Here is a 20,952-nt window from a genome sequence, read left to right as displayed (position 1 = left end):
ACTTTAAAAATATAAAATAGCAGCGTCTCAAACTGTATAATCAACTTAGATAAACCATATACTATGGAAATTAATTTTAAGTCTGATTTTAGAATGTTTTAGCCTTGTTATACTTAGCAGAACAGAGTATATATCTTGACTTTTTCTCAGTATTCTTTCTTGAGATGGACCAGACCGTGGTTCAGTGCTTATGAGCACACCGCTGTCTACTGTTCTGTTCTGTTATTTTGCTCATATGGCTAACAGCATATTAGAAATGCAAGGATGTTAAGTACGTGCATTCCTCATAAAGAAAGTAGCTACAGGATTCTAGGAAGCAATTGTAAGTGAATGCAGGAAGAGGAAAATGCATTATGCGACTTGCATGCTACCTTCCCCCCACCCCCCCCACCCCCCAAAGAATAGGACTTAATGTGTTCTTCCCTTTTCTTATGACTTTTCTGACCAGAAGCCGTCAGTAAAAGGTAACCTGGTTGTAACTCTGGTTGTTTTATAACCTTCCTATGTTGCAGTTTGATCAGACTAAAAATATATCAGAGAGGTTACTGGGCAACATAAGTGTGGTAAATTTCACATTGTGGGGTTTTTTGGTATTGTGAAAGATTCCTCCTATGGTTTGTTTCAGTGCGAAGTGTAAGGTGACTTTTGTACAATATCTATAAACCTTTTTAAAAAGTCAGAAGATTCAGAGAAACACTTTGGCCTTTTGACTTGTAGAAGGCTTCTTCCCAGATCTTTTCCTAATCTCTTAGTTTTTATGTATACATGTTCCTTATTAAGTGAAACGAGGGATTTTTCCAAACTTTTTTCTCTGAGGTCTCTTTGATGCACTCATCTTCAATGCTTATTGTACTTGAGTCACTTAAGGCAAGGAATGGAATCAGTTTTGTATTTACTCTAGTCTTACTTCTTTTCTCTTGCTTGCCCTTAAATTTTTAACCCTTTAGCTAGCGTCAACTAAATGTGATTGAAATATTGAGGTCTGAAAGGTAATGAAGGTTCTGTAGCAGTCTTGTTCAGCATAAACCTGCGCTGGCAGGAAGCCCCCAAACCATGTGTTTCAATTCTCAGTAACAGAGAGGTTTGGCTGATCAGTGTTTATAGCTCTGGGTGAGAGAGAGCATTACTCTGGTAATCCGGCTGGCAGGCCTAACAAGTGAGAAGGGAGCTCAAAGCAGCACAGCTCAGAAACAATCTGCAAAATTGTAGGAAACCAAGTTTTGTTAGTCCTGCTAGTCACAGAACTTCTTGTAGTGTCTTGTGTCTTTCTGTAAGAATACATTGTTCTCTGTTGTTAGGATGGCGCAGGCTCTTGGAAATACTTATTTCCTCTGGGAGAAATTTGTCATCTAAATTTATTTTCTTGCCCTGTAAATTAATGATCAGGAAAATCAGGTATTGATTTAATACTGCTTGCCTTCTTGTCCAAAAACAGTGTTTTGACTTGAAAGATAAACTTCTGATATCTTTGGGTAGAACACAAGTATATTAAAGTCTAACAAATGAAATGGTGTTGGTGTTCTGGACTTGGTAAGTCAATGTCTGGAGGCCCGAAAAGGGTTGATGTCAGTGCCATTTATTCCTAGTTGATACAAGGACTAGTATGCTGTTGAGGGAACCTTAAGATTCAAAAAGAGCTCGCGGCATAGAGCATTGGTTTTTGTCCTTGCTACTGCTGAAGACATTTAAAGAGTGTATTTCATATTAATACATTGCTGTCAACACACACTTTGGATTTTGCTGCCTTTATCCTTTTTGCAAAAGGTATCTTAATTTTATATGTACTAGCTGTCTCGCCTGTTAAGAAAGTTCAAAGAAGGGAAAAAATATTAATAAACTTCTATTGATAAAATAGGTAGTTCTATATCTTTGTGTCTCAAGATGGCATACTTTGATCTTTAGGATATGCTACTTTGGAGATAATTGTTCTACTGATGATTTAATATAACGAGATCTGCTTTCTTGTATTTTTAAAATGGGTTTGAGATTTGTAAGTGGTGTGCTAATTTACATTAGGTTTTTAGAAAACCCTCTTTTATATGGACTGAAGTTTCTTTATCAATTAGAGTTAAAAATGTCTTGTTGTAACTCAGTGTAAACTCTTCAAATTTACAGGCAAAGTCAAGTATCAGATGTTTCATAAAACCAACAGAAACACTTGAGAGGTCTCTTGAAATTAACAAACAGAAGGGGAAGAAGAGGGTGCAGAAAAGACCCAACTATAAAAATGTTGGGGAAGAAGATGAAGAGGAGAGAGGATCTGAAGATAACCAAGATGATCTAGATAAAACTAAAGGTACAGAAGCGAGTTCAAAGGGCATCAGAACAAGCAGTGAAAACGAAGGTGAGTATACCAGCAAATAAAAATGATGCTTACAATTTGGATACTTTTATTTACTGCATGGACCTAGTTGTGATCTGTTACGTGACTTGTTCTCTTGTTGCGCTAGGTAAACATGGGACTATTAAATTTGTTTCAGTCTCTGGCTGTATTTTTTTTTCCTCATGTTAAATCATTCTGTCAGAACATTTACTTCTAATCTGATTAAAAACTATGAAAGTGTTTTCATATCTTCCTGTAGTCTTCGGCCCTTATCACAAATGCAAGCCTTGCACCTAGGTGTACATGATTATGGAGCACTTTATAAGTAGGCTTCACAACTTTGTAACTTTTCCTTCTGTGGTAAGGCAAATGGTGTAGCCACTTTACCTTTGTAAGATGGCTGGGAGTATTTTATGCATGTTTCAATGATAAAATTCAACAAGTGTGCTAAAAGTGACAGTACATGGTAGAAGATGATATTAAATAGTTCAGAACTGAAGAAAACGTCTTTAACTTCTGAAGTTTATTAATTGCACGTTTTCAGGATCTTTGACATAATGCTAACCTTAAGAAGAATTGGTTTTATAGGATGAGTGGTCTTAGAGCATATCGTAACTATTTATTTTTCTAGTTAGTAACTATTAGAAGGATGTACATCAGAAACTAGTCTTTACTTTAGCCATAAATTGAGGAAAAATGTGGCGGAATTGCATGCAAGCAATTGAAAACAAGACCTTTACGCTTTGACAGCCTCTCCAAACATAGTTGCATTTTGGTTTAGGTAAACAGTCTGTTTGAGAAGGCTTTCCTTAAATGGTGTCAAATAACTGATGTATTGTCTACCATGATTTGAAGAAAATATGACATGACCTACTGTGTAAACTGGTGCATTTAGTAGTCATCTTTGTCCAAATTCTTAAGCAAAAGCTAGATTGGGTCCTAATACTTCTACTTAAAGCCAATAGTTATGAAGCACTCGGGACCGGGTATCCTGTTTGCTGTAATTGCAGAGACCTATTTACACCCTCTATGAAACTTGATGTCCACCCATGCCCCAAACTCACCAGCATTTTCACAAAGAAATTTTTTTTCCAGAAAGAGGTTCTATGTGTTTTCGTCCTGTGGTTTGGAGGGGAGGGGGATTACTGTTGCTTGTTTATTTGCCAAAATAATCTGTGTATTTTCTTTACATATGTATATGTGTAATTTTCTTATAGCAGTTAAATTCCCTAAAGAAATGTAAGCAAATTTCTTTATTGGGAGGAAAACTTGCCTACATCTATTCATTCATTAACCTTTCTGAGGTTATGGTTATACCTCTTACATATAGTTGCATCAGTCACTTTTAATGCAAAACGGAAAATACGAAGGAGCTTGTGATAACTGTTTGTTAAAAATATCAAATTTTGGTGGGTTTTTTGTTTTTGTTTTAGAAATAGAGATGGTAATAATGGAGAGATGTAAACTGTCAGAATTGTCTATCTCTACTGTGACAGAACAGAACACAACAGATGAAGAAAAGAGTGCAGCTGCCTCTGGGAGTGAGATAACAAACTGGAACAGGTATAAAGGAACTGTAATATATTTTGCTGGATTGCTTCCTTACTTGCCCTCCCGTTAACTCTCACTTCTCTTAAGGGATGTTTCAAATCTGCCTCCAATTAAAATTACTGAAGTTCTTGTGGATCACAAATAAGTGAGGCAACAGAAAAATGGGATATGGCCTCTCTACTGATCAGTTTGGGAAATGGTCCTGTTCCTTTGTAAAGTTTGTGCTTTCCTTTATGGCAATTGTGATGCCTTAAGTTGGTAAAGTTAAATTACAGAATATTAACACAATAAAACCAGAATATAAATGTTTTCATTCCAGAATTTTCTAAGCCTCTAAATTAAGCCAGAAGAAGTTTTCTTAATGATATTTATGGTCACATCTGTCAATTTTGCATACACCCATAGGGAAAAAACAAGGAAATCTCCTCAGTTCAGGGCTGAATTTTGCAGAATTGTAGTAGTAGTAACGAACAAACCCTGCTAACCTATGTACGGTTTCCAAGATCTGTTAGTATATCTTAGGGTTATTGAAAACTTTTCTTGGAAATGCAGTTTTTAAGTGTTTCTGGGAGCAGAAATTGCCCTGCCTTCAAAATTTAAACTTGGATATATTAAATACCCATAAGACATTATCTCAGTAAGAATTTTGTGTTCTTGTTATTAGAATGCTAAAGAAAAGAAACCGAACGTGCCATCCCTGACACAAAAGTAATTGCAAATGTGTCTCCTGGGAAATGCACGTTTAATAGGATTTCAAATTTATTTTTAAACTTGGGAAATGCTGCCTAGTATTTCCAGAATTTCATTCTGTCTCCATTATAACTTTTATGTAGCTTAGATTACATTCATTAATAAAGATAACATTTAATTTCATTGTAAAAGTGAAATCCAACCTCGACTTGAACTGGCTTTAAAATACATTGTTCTAGATTATTGATATTTTGACTAAAATATGTGCCAAATGGTTTTTAGAAAGAAATTGGCAATGACTGCATTGAATACTAAAGCAACTAGGATGCTCAGGTCTTGAAATGTGCAACATACTTACATGTGAGATGCCAATGCATTTGGCAAATGTCTGCATTTCAGGACCCTTGATCTGCAGATATGATCTGACAGTATACTGCATCTTTTCTAAAAATAAACAGCATCAAAGAATTTGCAGAGCTAAAAATATTTTTTAAATAAGGATAGACATTGTGTAGGGCATTTTGGCCTTAGTTTTGTACATGAATTTTTGGAAATATAGGTGGATAAGCTGCTGTAGCTTAAAATTTTGTGTTATTCCATATGCCAAATGTAGTATTTGAAACAGTAGCTAAATCTCTCAAGAAATTTGCTCAGGTGTGTATAGCTTCTTTCTTACACTGATTGGAATCACTGAGCCTTGTGGATAAGGTGCCATGTGGTAGTGGAAAATGCAGTGATCTTTTATTCCATGCTTGAAGTGGGAGAAACTTCCATAATTGGAATAATCATTAATGATTGTGATAATAGTGATTCCTAATGTGTTGCAGTCTTCAATTGTGGACACACTCCACAAGAATAAGTAATTTGAAGAATACTTGTATGGCATTTGATCTGTTTCTTCTATCGAGTCACTAGTAAAAGGCTAGTGAAGGAGGAAAATGCTTACAGAGTTAAGAAATACATTTGAAAATACTTGCCATATAGCCTTTAATGTTAAAAGTGTTTTTTAAAAATTGTCCAATATTTGTTGAAAATTAAAATGGAAAACAGTACAGTTTGCAGTTAAAAATCTGTAGCTGTAAAAGGTAAGTCAAGTTTTCAATTCCCCCTGGCCCTTTTACTACTGTGAAGAACATACAAGAGAAAGTTTAATTTTTTTGGGGTGTAATTTCATTTTGATGTGCCTCACTACTGGAAAGTTTAAGCCTAAAGGCTTGTTTTAAATTAACTTCCTTTTATGATATTCTACATAGCAAAGTTTTTTCCAGAATGTGAAACCTTCATGCTATGTTGTGCCTTCTGTTGCTGCTTTCTTACAGCTGAAGTTTTTCTGGGTCTATCCTGTATTTAGTCTATATGAGGACCTGTTGATGAGTGGGATTCCTAGAAGTTGTTTTGGCTTCAGATTATTGCCATTGAGACTTTGATAATGCAGATAGATAGGTGCTGTGAAGAAGCATCTGGAATGAAAATTATTTCTTTCACTGCTGTAATCATATTTTTTGAAGTTATGTAATTTCACAAATCTAAGTAGTATGTGGGGGAAAAACAATGAAAAATGCATTAGAGATTACAGAAGTCATTTAATACCATGTAATATTGGTGTTAATGGAACAGCTACTGATATTTCTGCAGTTTTGACCTCCTAAAACATTGGTTTTAATAAAATTAAAATAAATATTACTTTTACATCATAGGTCAGTTTTTAGGGTAATTACCACCTATTGTTGGTCTGACAACAGACGTAGTGTTATCTAGCATTTAAGTATTTTAATAATCTTGAACTTGGATATCTTGGTCCTCTTTCTTCTTTAGACCTTGAAGCTCAACTCCCTTTGCTATGTGTAAAGCACCCTGTTTCAGGATGTCATGAGGCTTGTAGGGCTTGTTTAATGCTTAGGAAAACTGAAGGCACTCTTGGTTTATTTTCAACATTGCTAATTCTTTAGGCTATTTTTGCTTGAATAGTGATGTTCTTTTGAGATCTACAATAGGAACATCATGTGGGAAATTTGGCTTAGGTACATACAGCAGTGCTGAACTTGGACAAAGATGGATCATAACTCAGTGGCATTTAAGTTATCATAGAGGATGCTTGTAATCCAGCTTCAGAAATGCACAAACATATGACTGCAATGTCCTGAACTGAGCAGAGGAACAGCGTGTTCTGTTATTCTTGTCATAACCTTGTTTTAGTAAAAGAGAGCACGTTGTTGAAATGTGCATGGAGCTGATGGGAAGTGTTCAATACATTGTTATGACTTCGGTTGAGTGGCTTACTGGGATACATTAAGTGTGACCATGAGGGCGCCACAGGTCTGGAATAGGTATAGAGGTATGTTGTGTTCTGATCTTTGATAGCCCTTCTGACCCATAGCTAACCACAGCAATGAGTTTGTAGTGGATGCTTCTTGTCTGCTAGGTCTGAAGATAGGAAAATGTATTTTTTTTTATGACTTTGGATGTTATTTCAATGTATTTTATTTGGATGTAATTTAGGTAATGTAAGGATTTTTTTTCCTTTCACTGTTAAAAATACTTTGAGAGGTAGGAATTACCTTTTCTAAATCAAGGTTCTAAACTCTCCTCTTCTGGTGACTCTGACACTTCCCTGATTTTTTTTTTTTTTTTGGGTGTGGGGGGGTGGGTGTCTGTCTGGGCCACCTGTGAAAATGGATTTAATTTCTACTTGTGCTCTGAACTGATTAGATGCAAGCCAGCTTAAGACAAGAAGCCAAGTTGCCTTGCCATCACACTTGTGCTAGTATCAGCTGAATGTCAGCCATATCTGATCTGTCTAATCGGCTTCTGGATTAAATTGACTTTTCTGGTCTGCTCAGGGTACAGGTGAAGGGTGAACTTGGCACTGTTGGTAGCTTCTTGTGTATATGTCGTAGGTCACACATGCTTAAACCCAGGAAAACAAAGCTCATCTGTAGTCCAAAACTTTCTTTTTTCCATTCAAATGTTCCTTCCTTGTTTGTTTTCCTTTCCTATAACTGTTCAACAGTAAAGTTTTTGACCGATTGTTTTAGAATAACATAGCTTCCTCCAAACTTTGAAAACTGCTTTATTGTAACAGTAAAAACTTTTAGTACATGAGTTTTAAGGTAGTCTTTTTTATGCAACAGTGATAGCAGCTCCTTGAACTTACTTATGTATACACTTAAAACAAGCTGTACAACGCTTCTGCATACATACTAAATGTGCTACACACAACCCAGTAAATGTGTGACAAACCAATTCTTGGGAAAGTATTATGTAACAAATCCCATTAAAACATTAGAATTAATACCAGAATGTAAATACAAGGCATGGCCATAATCTGAGTACTCTTTAACAGGTTAAGTTTTGTTTAATGCCTGAAAATGTGCATTACTGTAAATTTGCCTCTTCCATTAGCTACATGTAGAACAAGATAGTTACTCATTTTTCTGTAGATATGGTCTTTTTCTTCTTAACCGTTATAAAACTATTCCTTTCCACAGGCCTTTTCTTGATATGGTCTATAATGCACTGGACTGTGCTGAAGATGATTACTATGCCCTCTTTGTGCTCTGTCTTCTATATGCAATGTCACACAACAAAGGTAAGCAATTTTTGCTTTTTCCAGAGGAAACTAAATGAGACACATGGTTTTAGACAGGCATGATCTGTTTGTAACATGTTTATGCATGTCTTAAACGGTGAGAAATTCTTTATATGGGGGAGGGAAAAATAAGTATGCTCTAAGTAAAAACAGTTGCTAAGGATCACCTTTTTAAGAACAGTTTGGTAGAAAGCTTTGTGAAGATCAGGTAACTTTTCTTCCATAGGTTTCTTGGAATTGGAATAGGATTATTGTGTTTCATTTTTAATCTCTTAATTTCAGTTGAAGCCCACTATATTCAATCTACACATATATATGGGATCCAATTCTTTCCCACTTCGCATGTACTGTGTTAGCTCATGTAAGCCAAGTATAAAATGTTGTAAAACTTGTCCCCATATGTTAAAATGAAATCTTTGTATAGTTTAAGCTTATAGATAATTCACAAGGCCTGAGAATCAGATGTGATTACGGAAGTCATGTGTTGCCTATTTCTATCCAGCTTTGACAGTGCTTCAGTAACTCTTTTTATACTGTGCAATTCCTCAACAGCCTTCTCATCCATCGTGCCGTAATTGATTGAAAGCTTGTTTAAGTTGTCAGTGTTCTATGCCATAATACATCTTGCAAGTCTCCCAAAGAGCCTGGACTATTTTATAAACTAGCAAAACTATGCTAAATGTGTACTTCATTATAATTCGGACAGTATGAGAATATGTAACCTTTTCTAAGGGATGATTATGGTTAGCTTTTTTGCTGTTTATCTTTGTGTGCATTTTAAATAGATTCCTTATGGAGCAATAATATAAACATCTCATACATGTGAATAATCGTGTGTTTCAGGAATCAAGAGCTGAATTTAAGTTATTTTCTGCCTATGAGGATAGTTCCTATAACATACTAGTGATTTAAGTGAATCAACTGCTACAGTAAACTGAGCAAAAGAGCATCAGGTGTGATGGCATGCTTAAAAGTAAGGATTCTGTTCTAGCTTCAAGCTACCTCTAATGGAAAAGTAGAGTGGAAATGAGAGTCTTGAGGGAACCAGCTAAGCTGAGCCCCTCCTGTTCTCCTCCATCCTCTTGATGGCTTTATCTTTTCCCAGGAATGAAGGAATGCTTCTCCGAGATTATAATTTGCAGACAATTTCAGGGTTTTCAGTCTCTTACGACAAGAGATGATGCAACTAATACCACCAAAGATAGCACCACAGCCTTGCCATGCTCTAGCCCTCTCTGACTTGCATCTCTGATTTCCCACCCGCCCCTGCAACCAGTATACTTCTTCCAGAAGTCCAAGGGACTTTTGAGCATCACTGTACTAGAAAACCCTGATGTCAGAGGTGGATTCTCTCCTCTTAAAATTCATTAGTTGAAGCTGTGAATAGCCAGAATCATTAGTTGTAACTGTTGTAGCTTCAGAGAGTCCCCAGAAGTCTTTCAATATCATTGTAAAGGAGTAAGCCTGCACTCTAGGGTTGTATTTCTTAAGAATTCTTCTATTTAAGACCATAGTCCTTCAGCCCACTGTATTTGCTTTCAGTGTAATTAGTCACTCTTCAATATCCTGTTCCCAGAAAAAGTCTGACATCCTCTCTTGTTTCAAAGATGATTTGCTTACATCTATAGCATTGCTGTAAACAGTGAGGTACGCAGCAGATGCAGCCTCTTACGGCTTAGTTTCAGCAATCTCTGTGCAGTTTATTTTTCACCCGATATGCAGAGTTACCAAGAGAAATACAACAGGCAGTGAAATATCTACCTTTTAAGAGACTAAAAGTATCCTGGCCCTAAAACTGGAGATACCTTTTATGCATTTAGGGGGTCAAAATCTACATTCTTTGGTGGTCACATCAGCCCTCTCTAAATGAAAAACTCTTATGCTATACTCATTGGCTTTCCTTGACAACAATTTATATTGGCCTGTTGCTCTTTGGAAGCTATTTTCCTTTCTCCCCCTATCCTTGACCCTAGATCTTACGTGCTAGACAGATGAGATCCAGTTTTGGTCTTCAGTGTCTTTCACCAACCCACTCCTCTTGTGCCCTTTAATAGGCTGCTTTCAGCCTTGGGGGCCACAGAATCAGTGCCTCTGTGTCTTGAAGAGCAGGGATTTTACAAGCTGCTGATTCAGTGCCCCTGTTTGATGCAAGAGCAGAATGTTCTTTGAAAGCTCAGGAGCTGTACAGCTGCTCCTTTCTACATCAAATTCAATATCAGTCATGGAAGGTGCCTCAGGATTGAGCTGGAGCCAGTGTTTATATCTGAATTCAGTATAATGCAAGAGAGATGTCTGCTTACAGACTTTCTCAAGGTATGGGTCAATGATCCTTTTCTTTTACAAAAGGACATGAAGGTCTCTCTCCAAACATGGAGAGGCCATGTTGTTTCCCCAGTTTCAGGAAGTAATAAATCTCTAGGAGTTGTGTGTCTAGGATCTGATTGTCTATTTACTGTCTATCTGACAGAGATGGTAAATGCTCTAGGGAGCACTTGAATCAGTTCAAACAAACAGGTAATGAATTGGGAATTTTAGGATGGTTTCTTGTGACTGAATGCAACACAAGCTTGTCTTCTCTACACCACAGGAAAATGAGTTGCAGTTTTCTATTTCAGTATATTGGCTGTTTCAGATATGCTTCTGATTCTCTAGCTGGTCAGTTTGAATTTCACCTTCCCCCCTCATTCTGATACTGTGGAGAAGTCTACAACAGAACACATTCAGAAAAATCTGAATTGCCCTAGCTTATCCAAGAACTTTGGTTTCAGGCCTTGCCTCTAAGGGAGCAGCCTTCTCAGTCTCTGTTGCTAAATGTAGACACCCTATTGAGGCTTTTGATCATGACTCCTTCCATTTGGATACCGAGTCTGCATTTTGCACCATGTTCTTGAATGAGTTTAAAGAAAATGTGCTTGTTTTTCACGAGCAAGAAATATCTGTGTGAACAGGAAGAAAGAATCCGAAGAGGTACATGTATGCAGCTAAACAAATTTGTTGCAAATTGTATCTGAGAGATTTTTTTTTTTAATCCCAGAAGGAGCCGTTCATATATATTGTTAGAGCATGTACTGTATCTCAAGAACGCAGAATTCTGCATCCTTCGCAGACAGGCAACCAAATGAAAGATGCTGAATATGAATTCTTTCACTGTGATTTCAATTTGGCCACTTTGAACACCTGCCTGGTCCTGCCTCATTCCTCCCCCATGTTTTCTGCTGGTTAATGACCATGTTCTTCTGTGAGAACTTAATTTGCATATAGATATTCTCTGTGTTACTCATAAGCAGCTTTCCTTTCCAGAAGGAAAACTGTAGCTCTTTACTAAACTGTTAGATTGTTGTGAACACTAATACTCTGATTGCCCTGCTTCCTTCCTCCCCCCACCCCTTTCTTCAGTCTCATCAAGACAGAGAACATTTGTATCATTGTCATTAATCTTCAAACAGACCTTTATTAATTGTTCCAAATACATATGCTTAGTGAAGAAATAAATAAGAGATCATAAATGGCATTATGTAGAGTTAACTACAAGTTCAGGGTTGGAAGAAACTATAAACCACAATATAGTCATCTTCTGTTTTATGGGGTTGTTTATTACTGTTCTTTAGAACAAGGACAGGAAGATCCTCAGCAATCCATAACTGTGTTTTGTTCTTAGAAGTCTTACAGTAACCAGTCTGTTCTGAGAAATAACTTTGCTATTTTAGAGGAATAGTTGAAGAAAGATGGGTTGAGTTTCCTTACACAAGAAGTCAGTGAGAATCCGAGACTTGTGTTGGGGAGGGTACTAAATAAGAGGCTACTAGTTACAAAATAAAATTCCTATTTTTTTAAAACATATATGAACTGATCACTTACTACCAAAGCGGAATTTAAAATCAAACTTTTATCTTTTCCCCTTTAGCCTTTATGCTCTTCAGATGTAGATGCAAACAAATAGTCTGAGAATTCTAGATGCTGCAAAATGGTTTGGATGTCACCAACCGCTTTGGGATTTGAGTGTCTTCACCCAGTAGGCTCCATTTAAGGCTGAGATTTTTCAGTGATACATAAATGTGTTTAGTCTTTCTGTTGTTCCTCCTTTTCCTTGTAATAGAAATTCAAAACTAACTTGCCCAGTTTTGTATTGCTAATTGCACTGTTCTGAGAAAACTGCTACAGTCTATTAAATACTTACCTCGAGGCATACTCCTGTTTTCTAACTTAGCTTTCTTCCTTCATCCCCCACAAAAGGAATTGACCCAGTCAAGCTGGAGAGAATTCAACTTCCAGCTCAACATGCTGAAGAGAGAAATTCATATAATCATGTGCTTGCAGAAGGGCTCATCAGGATAATGAATTATGCTGCACAACCAGGTATCACTTTTCCAATATTTGTTTTCTTGCCAAGCTGAAATTTCTGAAGATTTTTTTTTTAAAAAAAAAAAGCTACCTAGCCTCTTGTCTTTGAGGGGAAAGCGTCTGTTTAGCATGCTCTTCGATGAACAATAAGTAGATACGGTCTGTGAAAGACAACTATCAGGTTTTCCTTGCTTGTTGAGGAACCAGAAACTATGGATTTCTGCTGAATAGTTGTTTTTATACTCACAACTATACAGGATCTGTTGTCTTAATTCCTACTTCCTGTGTTTTTGAATAAACAAAAATGATGATGTATAGTGATTTCAGCTTAATGTAGGATTTTGTCCTAAAAATATGATCTGTGGCACTTTTGATTGTAAAAGTAATTCCAGTGGAGAAGTAGTCTTGAAAACTATATGGTACCCTTTGCTTATAGGAGTCATTTGTCTCTAGAGGCAATAGCAAACTTTCCCATGATTTTTTTTTTAATCGCAGATTGTATTTTCAGTTCTGAACTGTTTTGCAGAAAATGTGGGTTTTCTTCCTGACTTCAACTTTTTTTGTGAAATGAGGGATATAAGGCTCAGTGACCTATTCCACAGAAACATGATTTTTGTTCAAGCCACAGCTTTTCTCCCTGCACTTCCCCTCTTAAAACTTCAAATGAGTAGAACTGGTTTTCCCCTGAAACTGACGCACTATCAAATTCCTGATTGTCTGCAGAATAAAATCTAACGCTTATTTGACTCGCAAGACTGATCTATAGAGTATTAACTTGTTATGCTGATGTGCCTGTCACAGATTAAAAGCATGTTTATATATAAAGAGTTTGTACATACTGGAGAAGGAAAGAGTGCAAGATGAGGAAATGCATTTATTTAAACGGAAGCACTTCTGGGGAGGGGTGGAAATAGTGGGGTTTTATTAAGCTTGCTAAATGCTGTGTAGAACATCTCCTTTTCTCTTCTTTTTGGGGGTACTGACCTTTGTATCTTTAGTTTCTGGCAGCATAGTGCTAACTTGTAAAATAGTAGATGGGAGTTGGGGTCAAACTGTCTCTTGGGTATATTGTCTTAGTATTGATCACTGAGCTCAGACTGTACATTTCTAATATCTTTTCTTTTTTACATCCGTCTGAAACTGTAAGCTTAAAATCTCAATGCATTCTTTCAGTCTGACTTCTCTAGATTCTTGCATCCAGGCTGAATCTGAATCCTTTTTTTAAGGAAAAGCTATGCCTTATTAGTATGCTATATACAAAACTTCCTTTCATCTTGTAACTTTATCCATGCCAAACGTGATTCTTCTGTAGTTTTACATTGATAAAGGCATTGGTTTTGGCTTGTTTTCTAATAGTATTAATCTTTATTGCCTTCTTATTGCATGGTTCTGCTTTAAATTTTCTTCTGCTTTAAATTACTCTTCCAGGTTTTTTTTATAGCCATCAGCACTCATCCTTGTCAGATAGGGTGTGTATGATAGAGGAGCAAAGTTTATGACAATTGCAGAGAAGAGTAGAAACATTTAAGAACATTGGGTAATGAGAAGAGCAATACTTAAACTGCTACTATTTTGTATATTGAAATTTTCTTTTCATAGATGGAAAAATCCGTTTGGCAACTTTAGAACTTGGCTGCCTGTTGCTGAAGCAGCTTGTGTTTTCTAAAAATGGCAGCATCATAAAAGATGTTCACCTTGCTTGCCTTGAGGTAAGTATTTTCTTTCAAATTAGGAGTCACAGCATTACTTATCTTTGAGTCTTGTAGCATAGTTGAATAAATTCGTTTCATTTTTGATTGCAATAAGCATAAATGTGAAATTTGAGCTTCTAGAACATCTTTCCATTGGTGGCTCTGTGCAGTGAACACGAAGAATCAATACCCCATGTTCTGTTCTCAGCTTTGCTGTTACCTTGCTATTTAAACTCTTAACTTCTCAAGCAGGGTCATGTTTAATTTTCTCTCTGAAATTTGTACGTCATCTATCTCAAAAATGTAAAGAAAAGTGCTTTTGAAACAAGCTCACATAAGCTGTATTTTCATAAGTGCAAGAACTATATTCTATCAAATTCTGGGCTGAAGTCTATGAGTGTGAGGGTATTAATAGACAGTCTCTTCTGTATGAATTTTGGGGTTTTCTTAAATGTGACTTTTGAGTAAATGGTGTATTTACTCCCTGAAACACAGTTATTTTATCTTTTCTAGGGTGCAAGGGAAGAAAGTGTTCATCTCCTCCGTCGTTTCTATAAGGTATATATGCAAAATGCTGTAAGAAAAAATCCTTTACATAATGTAGAATTAGAAGCAAGTCTGCAGCCCAGTCTCTATGTAGTGCCCAAGGCAGCACTTCTTCTAAGGTGGGAACTCCATATTTGTGATAGAGAAGGAAGTGTTTTGTTGCAGGATTCCTGTCCTTTCCTGCCCTTCCTATACCACACTAACATACGTCACAAAAAGGCTGTTAGAAGTCTCATAGGGTTTGTACTGGAGGTCAAGTTAGCAGTCGTGCTTTTGTTGCAACTGCGATGTATTTCATGGAACAGAGCCATACTATTAGAAGGTTTGTGGGATTTTATCATTGACACTAATATGGAATGTGTTTCTTTTTGGCATTACTTTTTTTGTGTCTTATCTGAAATGATGATCTAAAATTTTACTTAATCTTTTTTTCTTATTGGAGATCTCTGCAGCTTTTTGCCTTTTTTTTGTGTTGTAAACAATGACAGAAATAAAATTTTTAGCCCTAGGCGTTACTTCTGTATAAGGAGCAGTAAATCCATGAGAGATTTCAAGTGTTTAAAATCTCTTCCTATTTTTGTTAGAATTCTCTTGAAGAATGTTTTCTCAAATGTGGCTTACAGAAAATAAGTAACTTGTGGTGAGTTGGCCTTGGCTGGCTGCCAAATGTCCACCCAGCCGCTCTCTCACTCCCTCTCCTCAACAGGATGGAGGGAGAATCTAAGATGAAAAAAATCTTGTGGTCGACGTGAAGACAGGGAGATCACTTACCAATTACAGTCATGGGCAAAACAGACCCAACTTGGCGAAAATTAATTTATTGCCAGTTAAAATAAATCTAGATAGTGAGAAACAAAGACAAATTAAAACAACACCTTCCCCCACCGCCCCCTTTTCCCAGGCTCAACTTCTCTCCTTCATTCCTGACTCTTGTACCTTCTACCCCTGCTGAGTGGTGCAGGGGAGATGGGAAATAGGGGTTTGGGGTGAGTCCATAACAGTTTGTCTCTGCTGCTTCTTCATCCTTACACTTTTCCCCTGCCCCAATGTGGGTCCTCTCCTCTGTGGGCTGCAGTCCTTCAGGAAAAAAAAAAATCTCCTTCAGTGTGGGTCCTCTACAGACTGCAGTTCCTTCAGGGTATATCCACCTGCTCTGATGCTGCAGTGTGGATATCTGCTCCACCATGGTCCTCTCCACGGGCTGCAGAGGAATCTCTCTCCCTTTCTTAAATGTGTTTTCCCAGAGGTGCCATAAGTGTTGCTGAAGGGCTCAGCTGTGTCCTGCAGTGGGGCTCTTCGAAGTGGCTGGAACTGGCTGGAACTGGTGGTGTCCGGCACAGGACAGCCCCAGCCTCTCCTCACAGAGGCCCCTGCAGCCCCCCTGCCAGAGACTGGACAGGAAAACCCAGTACATAATTAAACAAAAACAAACAAGCATGGCTGCATAGCCATAAGGATTCATGATATGTTCATATCCCTTTTTTGAAAGGGAGAAGAAATTTTTCTGGATATGTTTGAAGATGAATACCGGAGTATGACAGTAAGTGAGACCCCTTCCACCCTGCCAAATCCTCAAACCCAGATACAACACAGGAGCAAGAACAAGTACTTATTGATAACTACTGAGTATGCTGGTATCTTTGTTTCCGGGAGTAGAATAACAAAATGTGGGTGGGGTTTTTTCTCTCTGAGGAGTTGTGTCTACACTTACATAAATTGTTTATGTGAAATTTCACAGCGCTCTATTAAATAAAAGCCTATTACTTTCTGAAAGTGAATATACAAAAATTACTTTATCCTGGGAAATGAGACATTGGATTAATTTTTTTTTTCTAGTTACTAAACAATGTGAAAATCTTCCCATATCTTTCTGAAGCCCAGCAAGGTTTCAGTTTTGAGTGGTGCCACTTACCAGTAGAGAACAGGGTTCTAGGGAGCAAATATCAGGGCCTTTGTCTCATCTAGGAGAGGTACTGCCTACACTGCAGTACCAGCTGTGAAAGTTTTAACAGATTACTAAGATTAATCTCAGACAGTTCATATTTAACTGGTAAACATGTTTTAAAACTAATCATCTGTTTCAATTCAATAGAATTCGGATGAAAGTACAGTGGTACAGGATTTAATGAGCAGCCACTAGCTGTCTTTTTGAAAAAGCACAATCTACAGTTGGTGTGTTGCAATAAGTCTTTTAATATGGGAAGCATCTTGCATGTATTTTACCAGCCTAAATAATAGAAGTATTTAGTGAAACATTTAATTTTCTAGTAGTTAAGTATTGCTGTACTTTTAGTTTGAGAAGTGGCACCGATACTAGCATCATTTTTATGTTGCAAGTTCAGTATACGTGTAGGTTTTTCTGTTGTATCTCTGAGACTGCATTTTTTTTTATTTACCATAAAAGACAGAGCTACACCCTGGAGCTTGAACTTTGTTATCATTAAACCATATTTATTCGCCTAGCTAGCAAATGGCTTGCTGGGCAGGCTGATTTAAGTGCTAAGTAACACTGATATTGTCTTGTCAGATGAGTTGTGTAAGTAACATGGTATAGAGCTTCTACGAAGGCCGAAGTATACTTGCTCTGTCTGAATGACAAAAAAAGGAAAAAGTTGTATCTTCATGAACAATAGATGAGAACGAGTTCAGAGGAGCAAATAAATTGAACAATGTAGTTCTTAATATTTTTGCTCTCAGCAATGTTTCCTTTTTTTAACATTCTTCACTTTTATGATGTAAAACGCTGTTTAAACCAGTGTACACTCATGTGAATTGCATCTGAAGTAGTTATTTACTTGTTAGAAATTTTAGTTCTGTGTTCTCATTTGTTCTTCTTGTCTATGTAGATTTCTGTATCTTTCTACACATTAATTGAATTTGTTAATCCAGTGTTTTAGTCGCTGAAGATGAATTGTTCTGAGATCAGAAAAATTGGCTAAAGACTATTTTTGAGTTTGTATGTGTGCAAGGCAGCAGTTCAAGACTGCACTATGAAAATTCTGGACCTTGTTTCAGTCTGCTTCTTTTATGGTATCTGACCATGGCAAAGTGGCCAGGAATGCTTCCAGTTACAGCTGACTATCTTGGAATGCCCACGTGACTGCATTTTTCTTCTATGCAGAATATCGTACAAGCTGTGGGAAGGGCTTTTATATGTCTTAGGCATTCCAGCTGGCTTTCTGGCAAAAAGAAGCTCATGTCTCCAGTGCATGTGTATATAACAGAACTTGGATGAAATTTCCCAAAGGTACAGAAGGATAGATATTTCAGACATTATTTATTCATAACAATAAGCAACCATGTAAGGGAGAGACTCTGTTAGTGGCAAGATTGAAGGGAATTGTCTAGTGTGAAAGTTTCTGTGTTATTAGAGACTAGAGAGTTCTTTTTGGAGAGAAATAGATATGGGAAACTTTTTCTTGTGATTGAAGTAATTACAAATTTGAGTCAAAATGTAAAATCAAACCTGACAGACTTTGGGTTTTGGTACTCATGAAATAGCTTTTCTTCTGTAATCTTTCAGAGTTTTTTCCCGTGTTTTTTCAGTATGGAAACTTCAACAGTGTGTTAGGGAACGATGAGCAAATATAAAATAGAGATTGCATGTAAGGAGCTTAAAATAAGATGGATGGTATCAAAAATTCTCACAAGTCTAACAATTCCTTTCTCTTAAAATATGCAACCGTGAGTTGTATTTGAAAGTAAAGATGCAAATGCTTATTGTTCTGTATAGTAATCAATGTTAAAATATTTTTATAGATTAAACCCATGAATGTAGAGTACTTGATGATGGATGCCTCAATCTTGTTGCCTCCAACGGGGACACCACTGACTGGTATTGATTTTGTGAAAAGATTGCCTTGTGGAGATGTGGAAAGAACACGAAGAGTGAGTAAGACTATTTTTCTTATATTTGTTCATGACAGAATGATGCCAAAGGCTTTCAACAATTCTAGAAATAGAAACTTTTTGCTTGAAAGCTGCTTGATTGGAAGCTTAATCCATAAAATAATAAAGACTTGATGAAGACAGACCCGTGTGTGGAGTATATAATATTTACCTGTCCAGTGGAGAAACTTTTTCTCTACAATTTCTTGTGTCTAGTCAATTCAATATGTTCTTGCACTGGGGTTTTAATTTTTTTAGACCATGGAGACATCTACATAAAAAGGCATTTTGATGATACTCAATATATATTGTCAGTTTCCTTTTGTGATCTGATATCTCGATCTATCTTTCCTTATATTCCTATAGTAAGAATCTCCCCTGGAAGGCTGTCTGGTTTCATATTGCTTGTGTTTCTAGACGCAGCAGAAAATAGAATTCTACTCAGGAGTGTTAATCTCGCTGAAGTAATTCATGATAGAGATCTTGAGAGTGAGGAGAAAAATAGCAAAATATATATTTTTATGACTGATACAATCTGTAGAGGTGATACTGTCCTGAATAACATCATCATTATCAGCATTCTTGGGATAATCAGTTCTTGGCCCTTATCTGGCAGTGTCCTGTAAGCCTTGCAGTGCCAGTAAATCTTAAAGGTATATTACTGCACGACGTTATTATTTGGAAAGTGCTGTTCTTTGGGTAGCTTTGCATTTATGTAAATGTATATGTAAGTATATTCAAGTACTCTTGAAAAAACATATTTCCAGGAATCTTCTGAAAAGTTTTGTTTTCATTACTTATTATAAGCCACACAACTTTTGTTATCACAGCAAGTTAAGTTTGATAAAGTACAGTGAATTATCTTGAAAAGTATTGTTCTTAGAAAGGAAAAATGTGGCCTAGAATTCTCTGAGGCATTTAACAGAATGATACTTAGAAATGCACATTAATGGAAACTGACTGCTCCATGGTTTTTCATGTGCTAACTAAGGAATAGCTTAACTTCTGTTGGTGGAAATTCAAAAATCAATACAAATATTCCTGTAAACTCTTTGGGATGGAAGGGTCTTTCTTATTAGCAAGAACTCCCAGAATGCTTCCTTGTTGGTCCTCCTTCCCCTGATAGCATTGCTCTAGAAGTTTTAGAATTTCTTAGAATTACTAAGCTACTTTTTTCCTAGGCTACCTCTCTTAGGCTGAATTGCCATAACAATATGCTGAACTTCAGGTGTATCTTGTGACATTGCTGCTGCCACTTAACCTGCTGGAGGTCCTTTTTGCTGACAGTTTCAAATGGATAGTGATTCAATTCTGAGCATCGCATGGCATGATTCTAAAAAAGTTCTCATGTTTTATTTCACTAGCAAGTAAAGAAGTCCCATACTTTGATTATATCATGAGTTCTTAGCTGTTAGAGATCAGATCTTTTTAGGCTCTCACTTCTTCTTTTGCTATAGAAAGTCCCTCTCAGTGGCAATTCTTTTCCTCTTAACAACTGTAGGAGGAACTCTCAGAAACCAGGTATCTTTCGAGTTATCAAAGGCACATCTCCAAAATCCAGACAGCCAACCCCTCTGACTTAAAACATTAAAATGACCAGAAGTTGTTAGGCTGCTTTCTGAAATCAGCTACTACTGCTTGATCAAGCCTTCTGCCGAGAATCAGATGCTCCTTTGAATTGTTGATAGTCCAGTTACTGCTTGTTGGTTGCATCTCTTCCTTCTGATTTCTATAGTCCTAAAGATGGTACTGCTTACCAGTCACGTAGAATAATGCAAACTCATTTACGTGCTTATTTGGGAAGTAATGAACAGTATGGGTCTTGAACTCTGCACCTTGGAGTACATAGCAAGCAAAGACTTTGAGAGAAGGTTTTGAACTACCTGTGAGAACGCTATTTCATGGGAATGTAATAACATACTGGTAGGTTTCCCTGCAACCTGTTATTTCTTTGCACATGGTAAGTGTATATAAATGAAGGAGTCAGCGCAAAGTATGCCTCATCATAATGCGTAGTTCTTTAATGTAGATAGCAATTCATATTTGTTCCTACTTAACCAAGAAAACAGAAGTCAGCTGAAAAAAAATTCTAGGCCACTGAACTGCTCTGCTGTTTTACTGAGATCTAATAAAATGTTATAGGAAGTCACAAATCACATGCTTTTGGGTTTATATTGATATTGCTAGCAAACTGAGGGCTATCAGTATTGTAGGAAGCACAGTGTAGTTCCCTTTTCATCTGATGTTCTGATTATTTTTGCTTTCCTTGCAAAGGCTGAAGTTCTAATTTTCTTTCCTACTCCTGTAGATTATTCTGCAGTAAATGTGATTAC

General features: G+C 36.8%; 1 protein-coding gene across 6 annotated transcripts in view; it reads left to right on the top strand.

Moving 5' to 3' along the window:
- Nucleotides 1-20,952, top strand: part of CLEC16A (C-type lectin domain containing 16A) — an 84,946-nt gene that overhangs the window by 22,283 nt on the left and 41,711 nt on the right. For 5 of the 6 annotated variants that reach the window (XR_012996440.1, XM_076351456.1, XM_076351454.1 and 2 more), the window contains 8 exons: nucleotides 2,116-2,344; nucleotides 3,757-3,886; nucleotides 8,053-8,153; nucleotides 12,387-12,509; nucleotides 14,094-14,203; nucleotides 14,699-14,743; nucleotides 16,221-16,271; nucleotides 18,491-18,619. Coding sequence is in view for 5 of the 6 variants with exons in the window: in XM_076351456.1 (XP_076207571.1) it covers nucleotides 2,116-2,344; nucleotides 3,757-3,886; nucleotides 8,053-8,153; nucleotides 12,387-12,509; nucleotides 14,094-14,203; nucleotides 14,699-14,743; nucleotides 16,221-16,271; nucleotides 18,491-18,619 (918 nt within the window). In the remaining variant the exon portion in view is untranslated. The remainder of the gene's footprint in view (nucleotides 1-2,115; nucleotides 2,345-3,756; nucleotides 3,887-8,052; nucleotides 8,154-12,386; nucleotides 12,510-14,093; nucleotides 14,204-14,698; nucleotides 14,744-16,220; nucleotides 16,272-18,490; nucleotides 18,620-20,952) is intronic. The other variant, XM_076351455.1, reaches the window with a different exon arrangement.

The sequence above is a fragment of the Aptenodytes patagonicus genome, chromosome 13 (assembly GCF_965638725.1).
Source record: "Aptenodytes patagonicus chromosome 13, bAptPat1.pri.cur, whole genome shotgun sequence".
NCBI classification, from domain to species: Eukaryota; Metazoa; Chordata; class Aves; order Sphenisciformes; family Spheniscidae; genus Aptenodytes; species Aptenodytes patagonicus.
This window is presented reverse-complemented; position numbering and strand designations above follow the sequence as displayed.